The sequence below is a fragment of the Penaeus monodon genome, chromosome 18 (genome assembly GCF_015228065.2).
Source record: "Penaeus monodon isolate SGIC_2016 chromosome 18, NSTDA_Pmon_1, whole genome shotgun sequence".
Classification (NCBI taxonomy): Eukaryota; Metazoa; Arthropoda; class Malacostraca; order Decapoda; family Penaeidae; genus Penaeus; species Penaeus monodon.
Window position 1 is genome coordinate 13,065,006 of NC_051403.1, and position 10,000 is coordinate 13,075,005.

The window sequence follows — 10,000 nt, forward strand, 5'->3', positions numbered from 1 at the left end:
ATTATTAAAAAAAATTTTTGAAATATTATTATTTTTTATTTTATTATTTTTAAATATAAAAAAAAAAAAATTTTTAATAATTTTTTTATATTTTTTAAATTAAAATTTTTTTTAAAAAAAAAAAATAAAAAGAAAATAATATTAAAAAAAAGAAATTTATTAAAATTTTTTTTTTAAATATAATTTATAATTAATTTTAAATTAAAATTTTTTTTTAATTTTAAAAAATAATTAAATTAAAAAAAAAAAATAAAAAAAAATAAAATAAATTAACATAATAAAATAAAAAAAAAATAAAAAAAGAATTTTAATAAAATTTATAAATTTTTAAAAAAAATTTTTTTAAAAAATTTTTAATATTAATTAAAAAAATTTTAATTTTTTTTTTTTAAATAAAATTTTTTTAAATTTTAATTTTTAATATAAATTTAAAAAATTTTTATTTTTAAATATAAAAAATTTATTAAAAATAATATAAAAAAAAAATAATTAAAAAATTTTAATATAAAAATATTAATAATAAAAATAAAAAAAAATTAAAAATATATTATAAAATTTTTTAATTATATATTTATTATTTTATTATAATATTATATTATATATATATTTTAATATATATATAATATAATATATATATTTTATATATAATTATATAATATATATATAATTAAAATATATATATATATATAAAATATAAAATTTTATACATATTATTTAAAATTTTATATAATAATAATAAATATTATAATATTTATAATAAAATATAATATATTTATATAATATATAATTTTAAAAATTTATAATATATATATATCTATATAATATAAATAATATATATAATATATATATATGATATATATATATATATATATATATTATATATATATATATATATATATATATGAATAAACATATTTATAATAGAAATTATAAATATATAGAAGTAGAGGTTAAAAATGTAGGTAAATGAGGTGGAATGCTTTATTGTTATTAATGTTATTATTATTATTATTATTATTATATAGTTTGGGTAATTAAGAATTCTTTTCTTTTCATATAGGCTCTTGAGTGTGTTGATGAGCCAGATTTCTCAATATTGAAAGAACTCAGAGCACTGGCCTTGCATGGTCTGAATCTATCCGAGTCATCCTTAGGAAGTCTGGAAAATTGTCCTCATTTAGAATCAGTGTATCTAATGAGCTGCAGGGGGGATCTAAGCCTCGACACGTTGTTACGGTAAGTGGCTGTACTTAGATTGCCGTTTCTCATTTGCTTTATTTTTATTTTTTTTTTATTATTTATTTATTTGTTTATTTTTTATTTTATTTTTTTTTTTTATTATTTTTTTTTTTCCTTGTGTGTAGCTATGAATTGGACTTCTTTAAAGTGCATTGACTTTTATGGATTATGATGTTAATGTGGATAATTCCCTGAGCTTTCAGAAAAAGAAAATTGTGTTCTAGATAAAGATGGAAGCTGTCCTTTTTTTTTCTAAGGTATTTATTAACTTCTTTTTCATTTTCTTTCTGTCCCCAGCATAATTCGTAAATGCCTAAACCTAAAGTCGGTAAGATGCCCCAATTTGAATTTGAGTTTGGCGTTCATCACCTCTCTGGACAAGATAATGGCAAGCCGGACTACCAAAATTGAAATCGGAATGAGAGCAGACACGCTGACTCCCAAGCAGCTACTGGAAGTTCAATGTGACCATAAGATAGAATTTGACATAATAAGTATGACTGTTTTCCTCTCTCCCTTTTTTTCCCTTACAGTTTCAACAAGTAATATGTGATTTAAATATCTCTTCTTTGTTGTTTTTTATTTTTAAAAAAATCTAATTTTTATGGTTAACTCTTTTGAAGTGATTTAAAAAAAAGATTGATAGTGTGAAAACATTCCTGTTTCCTGTGAGATATTACTATTTAACTTTATATATCACCTGCAGGTAATTTCCCATTGCTTGGACCCTCAGATGATGATGACGATGACGACGATGATGATGGTTAGTATTTACAAACTTCTTCAAGCACATTTGCACACATTCTCTCTCTCTCTCTCTCTCTCTCTCTCTCTCTCTCTCTCTCTCTCTCTCTCTCTCTCTCTCTCTCTCTCTCTCTCTCTCTCTCTCCCCCCCCTGCCCCAGAGTAATTAATGTATTTTTTTGTGATGGAGCAATTTATAAGAGACAAAGTAACTTGGAATTAAACTTATAATAGGTGAAAGCAAGTAAATCTTTTTCTTTTCTTTATTTCAGATGAGTCATTCTTTTCTGATGGGAGCTTTGAAGACTTTTGGCTGTATGGATATGGCAGTGATAATAGCTTGCCAGATGCCATGTTTTATGGCAATGCTTTGGTATGTTTAGACATATATTTTTTTTATCTTGTTTCCATTAGCATCTGCTGGTCATTTAAGTTGTATTACAACTCCTTAAGAGCTTGGGACTAAAGGAAGTAATAGAACAGCTACTTGATGGGCAGGTGTAGCTTGAACTGCAGCATACTTGAGACTGCTTATTTAGGAATATTTAGCTTTGTATTAGAAAATAGCAAGTACACCCACAACTTAAGATGTTGATGATGTTCTTTTTCTCATTGCAGGGGCTTGAAAGTTTACGAATTATAAATATATAAATATATCTGTTTTCCATTTCCAAAGGAATTTATTGTGTCCAGACTATAGAGGATTGAGATTTAACCCATTGAATCCAGGTGCCTCGTGGCCCTCACTTGGACCAAACTCCAGCCAATAGGGTTACTTGTGGTGACTCTTCAGGGTGTGTGTGACTCTTAGGCCCAGCTTATAGGAATACTCATGTGCTGTATGAAGATTCCTTGACTCCTCTTTGAAATATTATTGTCATTTTTTGTATAAACAATTTTGCTATTTTGCCATTTTCCAAGGTCTAAATTTGTCATTTGTTATGCTGTATCAAGATAGCAATAGACTGTTTTTGTTGAGCAGACTCTATATTCTCTCTGTTGGTAGTGGACAACTCTGCAGTAACAATAACACTTTTTTTTTTTTTTTTCCACCTTCCTGTAAACCACCCTGTGCTACTGGTCACGGATGGCAGAATCCTGAGTATGGAAGCTGGCACTCTTCCAGCCATGACTCATAGAGGATACATTCCACACTTGTTTCCATTGCAAATAAAGCAAGAACCCCTTCCTAAATACCCACTGAATATAATCTCCCTCCAAGATTGTTGTGCTCTCATTGTGAGTCATTTCTGTTAGCCCAAACCTTTGCCATATATTTCTGTGAGGGCATATTCCTGTCACTGACCCTCAGGCTAATTTTTCATAACATAGTCATGTCACCTGGATCCAGTGGGTTAAGTAGGCCTAGGAATTTACTGGTGACCAGATGCTGTGAAGCCAACTGTGTAAACAGCATTAAATAAAACAAAACCACAGAAGGTAGTGCCTCTGTATGTGCATTCCTGGGTTAAAATGTGGGTGTAAATTCATGAGAAATGACTAAATGTTATTATTTCATTGAGTCTACTCATCTTGATACAGCATAACAAATGACAAATGTAGACCTTGGAAAATGGCACAACAGCAGAAATACGAGTTCACAAAAAGGCTAATATGTGTGTGTGTTTGTATGGGCCAGACACACACTATGGGGAATTGCAACACAAGGAAGACTAATGGCCAGATTTTGGTCCATGCATGTGTTGTGAGGCACACCGTTAAGAACAGGTATTGATTCAGGTGGCTAATTTCCAGTACAAACTGTTGAGGTTGAGGCTTAGGCATAAGCTACTGTTCTAATAATCTGATTCTGATGTTTTTCTTTTCAGGAATTGGTGCATCCGCATTTTGGGCTCTTTGATTTCGATTATAGTGATAGTGAATCAGACATAAGCCTGGGATGATTTTTGTTGACTGCAAAGACAGCATAAACTGTACAAGTGCTAAGGGAGATGTGATATATGATGCTTGAAATAGCACATTTTTATATATGACAGTCAGCAACAGCACATAATTAATCTGTTGTCTTTTTCAAGCAAGGAGCCCAAGTTGTACTTATAAAATGATTTGTTGGTTAAAAAAAATATCTTGTTTCAGATGACAGTCTATTGAATTTTTAAACCCTTTGTTGGATACATATACGTTATAAACCAGTGCCTTTTTCCTATGCCAAGACAGTTTTCCTTTTGTCTACATTGGTTGTGATATCTCAGTATAGCCTGTATGTATATACCAGTCCAGTATATAATCCATGCTGTGTGTGTATTAAAGTGTATAATTACTGCCAGCTTTTAAGATTGTCATCTATAGTGACTTCTGACTTATAGAAGATAGAAAAATTCAATCTCTTAGTAATATTAGCATTCTCATTTGTATTAGCAGTTAGTACTAGTATTAGTACTTGTGTTTGCAGTGTAGGTTTCTTTCTATTATTAAATATTCATAGTTTTATCACTGTATTAGTACCACTTTTTGTTGTCATTACTGAAGAAGCAAAATGTTCACTTTGCCTCTGGAGAAGGATAACTACTTCAAAATTGTTCCAAAAAATTTTTTCAATACCCTTTTTTTTTCCTCTCCCATTAATCTGGTTGACTTCAGGTATGTTGTATATTTTAAGAAAAGTATATAAAGAAAACTGGTTTCATATTCTTTTGAAAAGTTAATTCTCAAGTACCACATAGTAAGATTATGCTCAAAGCCCTAGTAATGAGAATTAATCATTACATTATAAGATGCACAATAAATTGAGATTGGGGTAGTAATTTAAAATTCAGCATTTGAGTTGGGCAAGGAAAAAGGAAACCTGGCAGAGTAATGTTTTTGTCCATTTCTGGAAAAAAAAATCTAAGCACTAATCATTTACATACAAGATATTTCTTTTTTTTATATATTTTATACCAATCCATCTCTCATTTGAAGGATAGTTTGGGTTCTGTTTTTACTTGTATTTATGGAAGTAAATAATTATATTTGTTTACTTTCTCATATCTTAAAATACCAGAAGAAAACAATATATACGTACTTATTCAAGCTAATGTAATGAAGTAAATACACTGAAACAACTGTATATTAAAAGTCAAGAAGGCTTGAGAGTTCAATATGAGACATCCAAGCTAAAAAACAAAACAAAAAAACAATGATTTATGTGAATGTGAAAGTTCAGACTTATTTCTTCCAGTCGGGACAACACATATTCTTTACCATCTACTTCAGTGTCCATACTTGTACCTTTGTAAAGGAACTACATATTTCATTTTGTTTGTAACTTCAGTTAAGATATATATGTACATTTATAACAACAAAATATGTGCCTTTATTTTTTGCATTAATAAAGACATATTCCAAAAATGTTTGACTTTACCTTCTCAGTTCATTGTCATGTGAATAAATGAGCCTTGTTCATGTGGGTTTGCATCATTGCTTGAAATAAATTGTTAATGGTTAGAAGAAATAAATATGCTAGATGTCAAAGGCCATTTAGCACTATGGTAAAGTATTGTGGCAAAATGGGTGCAAATGAGTTACAATAGGATAAGGTTAGCATGGAAATATGTGTTACAGCTGATGGGAGTTATATATTTTATTTGCTATTGTACAAAAAAACATACACGCTATTATTTTTTTTAAAGAGTGACTATCCAACTGACCTTTTTTTGCTACTATACATGTACTCCATGTCTATAACTGCAGGACTGCAAAATATTCCTTTAGTCTATCATTGTCATGTTATCAACAAACAATTCAAATATATATTTAAATCCATTCTGTTCTTTGTAGGGCAAAAGTAATTTTTTTTTTTTAATAATGCTTTTTAAATAAAGCTGTGTTTCTCTTGTCAATGTACTTTACTAATCATACACCTGAGTTACAACAAAAAATATCTTTCAAAACTACCTACCACACACCTAGCTGTTAAGATCACAGATCGGTCTTTAGAAAGATGGTCAACTTCACAATGCATTTTGCTGAACATGGTGGTGAATGGACCCTGGCTTCTTGTGTTTCTTCCTCTTTCTCTTGCTCTTTCCTTCTGTCTGTTGCTGTTGCTGAGGTTTCTTCACTTTTTTACTCTTCTTACATGAAAGGGGGTTTGGATTCTTTTTCTTTTTCTTCTTCCTCTCTGGTTCGACCTGCTCTTCACCTATCAACTTTCTCTTGAGAGAATGAAGGGTTTTCTGCTCATATGTTGTAATAGTACTGTAAAAGGACATATGTAAGATCAACTGAGGAACAACTGTGTTTTAATTAAGTAGTAGTCATATTCACTGACTACACAAAACAATGCTTAGTGAATCCTTTCATACTGTCTAATGTTTTGCCACTTATATTTGACACCCAACAATGAAGTTCAGAATAACCCTTTTTTTTTTTTCCTTTCAAATTTACAAAATTAATTTCATATGTTCTCTATGTATATTTCCTAGTTCCTTTATATCATTGCCATGAAGACTAATGCATCAAGCTTTATAAAAATTAAATGGTACTCATAATGTTCATCATTGAGGATGTCTCCCTTGTGAGAATAAAAGAATAATATCATCATTAAATATAGTAAAAAAAAAAAATTACCAGATCCACATCAGGTAATCATACCAACCTGTGTGTGTTCATAGCCTCTGCTTGAGACTTCTCTGTTGGTTTCTCAAGTGTGGGAGCACTACCATGCAGGTAAAGCACAGGAGTACCTGTTACGCATTCATGGATGTGATTCTTTAATTCGTTGTCTTGAGAGGCAATAATAAATCTGTATGTAAAAAAAAAAACATGAATAATACATTTTATATATCTCCTTTCTTTATATGTCTAGGTTTATCACTCCATCTGTCAATAAAATATATTCATTTGAAAAAAAGAAGACAGAAAAAAAAGAAACCAAGCAAGCATGCACATATAATGCACAGTTGCTAAATCTTATACCATTTCTTTTAACATTTGCATGATGACCTCTTCTTACAAGTGCAAAATTAAAGTTACTTACTTCATTGGGTTTTCCTTCTTGAGTAGAGATTTGATGCATGAAGAAGCTGGCACAGGCCTTCCTTCATGGCCACAAACTTGAACGGGAAACTGCTTTACTATCATATATGGCCCATGCAAATTTTTTTCTGAAAATTATTTTTAAAATTAGCTAACTCAGAAGCAATAACATCTATACATTATCGGATCTTAGACGTGACTTCCACACCTTTTAACATTAATATTATCATAAACATCTAAAAGCTTCAAACTGCAAAACTCATTTTTCAATTCAGGCATAAGGAAACGTGTTTACTTTTTGGGATGAAGAGAGCAAACATTCTTGCAAACTTGGTGCTTTTTGGTTGAACTTGAACTTTTTTTTACTACACACTTAGACACAGTATTGAGTGAGTGAGTGAGTGAGTGAGTGAGTGAATGGGTGGGTGAGTGATGCACCAAATGGCAAAATGCACATGATGGATAAGTTTTTGTCCTGAACCGTGAGGTGAATCATCTAAATCTAACAGAAAACCTTTTTTTCCATACTTTCATAAATAAAACCAAAGGGAATGGGGAATAATGTGAAATAATACAGTATATTTTCTTTTGAAAATAATACAAACTTTTGAAAAAATACATATATAACTGAAAAATAGAAAAGCTGTGACGGGATAAATACCACACTTGTATTGCTCTTTTTGTGAAAAAGTTAGCTAGTGCATTCCCTGCTATCCTGAGGGAAAGCACAATATCTGCATAATTCATAGAAAGACTTAATTTTCACAAAATTATTTATAATAACTTTGGGAAATGCACTTTATAGACACAGGCATTAAACAAGAAACAAATAAAATAAAGACAATGGAATGAGAAACAAAAAACATGGTTTGTTCTTAGCTATGATGACTGTAAATGTTTTTTTTAGCATAAAAAAGGTTCATCCTGTCTAAGTGGCTTTTAGTTCCAAGGATTTGTTGTTGTTTTTTCTTGCGGCTGGTAAGTAGTTCAGTATGAACTTGAGTAATTAGTGATCTGTACAAATTAATGAGTATCTGTATATAAAGAATAATTATAACTAAAAATTACTCTGTATGGAATTCTCAAGGTGTGCATGGAGTTTATGCCTAGGCCAAAGGTACAGAGTTGACAGTGAGGTGCCAACCAACTTTCTACTTACTTAATATCTTTAGCTTTTCGACTTCTAAAATTATGCACTGGGTTGTGAGTAGTTTAGTTTCTGGTGACTCTAGGTATTTTGGAATGTCTTCTGCGATTTGCACCTTTCCCTGTGTAAGACATTTCATAGGGTTACAATCTTTGGAAAAATCACATATCTTGATTTGAAAATGACTCATAGAATATAAATTACACTGACATTACATTTATTTCAATAAAAATTTGCCAATACAAAACCACTATATCACTCTAATCACCCACCTCTAAAGCTGCATAACAGAAAGTCCCATCTAACAAAACAGTATATGGTGGGCGAATGTTAAAGTTATTTCGATAAAACCCTAAGATTCTTTGGGCTTTCTTGTGACGCCTGATCTTCATCTTGATACCTTCCTAGCAGCAGCCCTGTAAGGAGTAGAAATGAATTTGAAGCTAAGTAATTTTTAACTATGGCAAGAAAAAAACATGTTCCTGCAAATTTAAGGAAAACATCTTCCTGAGCTCACCTATGAGGGCTAAATACAAAAAGAATATTAAACTCAGAGATATAATTGTAATGCACTAGATTTATGAGAGATCAGAAAAAGACGAAGAGGAGTTGTAATTTCTCACATTAAACCTAACATAACATAATTTTCAGCACCACAATATATCTATCATAATTTCTGCTTTGCTGACACCAAGACTACAAAGTTTGAAACAGATGCAAAGTAGAAATGCTAGGCTTCTGATTTTAAGACATAATGTCTTGAGTTCCTTTTACTGAGTGAATGCATTATTTCCACTGTTCTTGGATGGCACAGGCAATATAGGCCTTAAAGTGAGATTCCAATTATCTTGGCTATTTAATTATTACACAGCATCTGATACATCTCAATATCCTCAATACAACATTCACATATAAGCTGGGTCTATGAGATTAATGTTATTAAAAATATTTGTATGTTATTAAATACCATCGTCTCAGTATCAATACTTTATTACCAGTACTTCTTAAAGAATTTCCTTGCTTATTTCTTTTAGTGACTGATTATCCTATTATCCCTCTAACTAACACTGATATATATCTGCAGCATTATTAATAAATCTTTTGTTGCATGTAGAGTATATATCTGTATTAGTATAGCCAGTCTATTTCATTCACTATCTTTTAACCCATTCCTGACGGGTGGCATGTACGCACATGCCATGGCATGGCGGGACTATCTGCCGGGGGTATGTATGTACATGCCATGGTGTATGTATGGAGATGTCATGAGTTATTTTTTGTTGCAATCATGGCAAAATATTATTTTTCTGCTAGTGAAAGTGTGATTAAGTTGTTTTTAACACCCTCATTTTTACTATGCAAAAAAAAAAATAAATAAATAAAGCAAGCAAGCAAGCAAGCAACAAAACAACGATTTCAACTCCATGATGCCGCACACTGCTTATTTTATTCAGACTAGACTGAACAATGATCAACTATGGAGTCTATATAACAATAAAAATATCCTTCAGTCTCGATTTATCAGGAAGTTTGGCAAGTAGAGACTTAAAAAATAATGAAAACTGAAAATACAACATATCTTCGTAGTATTACGAAGAAACGGCATGGGATGCTGGTATTTGGTCTGAGTGGTCACGCATGCTAGGGCGACGATATAAGCCCCCGGCAGTGAAGCCCGGGCCACTATGAATACTACCCGTAGGGAAAGGGTTAATGGATGCTTTCCTTGATAAATTCAAATATGGTAAATAAACTAGCAAAATCAGACAGAATTCACCATGACAAAACAAAGATTCATGAATGGAGATAAATAAATTCTCAGTACATGAAATGGAATGAACTTCACTCTGAAGAAGTAATACTGAATCCCTAACTACAAATATTGTTTTAT

General features: G+C 30.7%; 2 protein-coding genes across 3 annotated transcripts in view; one reads left to right on the plus strand and one right to left on the minus strand.

The window, feature by feature from the left end:
- Window positions 1-1,060: 1,060 nt before the first annotated feature.
- Window positions 1,061-5,333, plus strand: LOC119584277 (the record flags this gene model as incomplete). The annotated part of the gene is given in 5 exon segments (XM_037932805.1): window positions 1,061-1,236; window positions 1,537-1,733; window positions 1,946-2,002; window positions 2,255-2,355; window positions 3,812-5,333. Coding segments are annotated over 5 exon segments (606 nt in total), but the record flags the coding sequence as incomplete, so codon positions are not given.
- Window positions 5,334-5,641: 308 nt separating this feature from the next.
- Window positions 5,642-10,000, minus strand: part of LOC119584278 (rRNA-processing protein UTP23 homolog) — a 20,236-nt gene continuing 15,877 nt past the window's right edge. For both annotated transcript variants that reach the window (XM_037932807.1, XM_037932806.1), the window contains exons 2-6: window positions 8,382-8,525; window positions 8,122-8,230; window positions 6,964-7,090; window positions 6,583-6,729; window positions 5,642-6,182 (exon numbers count right to left, since the gene is read on the minus strand). In XM_037932807.1, coding sequence (XP_037788735.1) covers window positions 5,936-6,182; window positions 6,583-6,729; window positions 6,964-7,090; window positions 8,122-8,230; window positions 8,382-8,501 — 750 coding nt within the window. In that variant the 5' untranslated portion in view covers window positions 8,502-8,525 and the 3' untranslated portion in view covers window positions 5,642-5,935. The remainder of the gene's footprint in view (window positions 6,183-6,582; window positions 6,730-6,963; window positions 7,091-8,121; window positions 8,231-8,381; window positions 8,526-10,000) is intronic.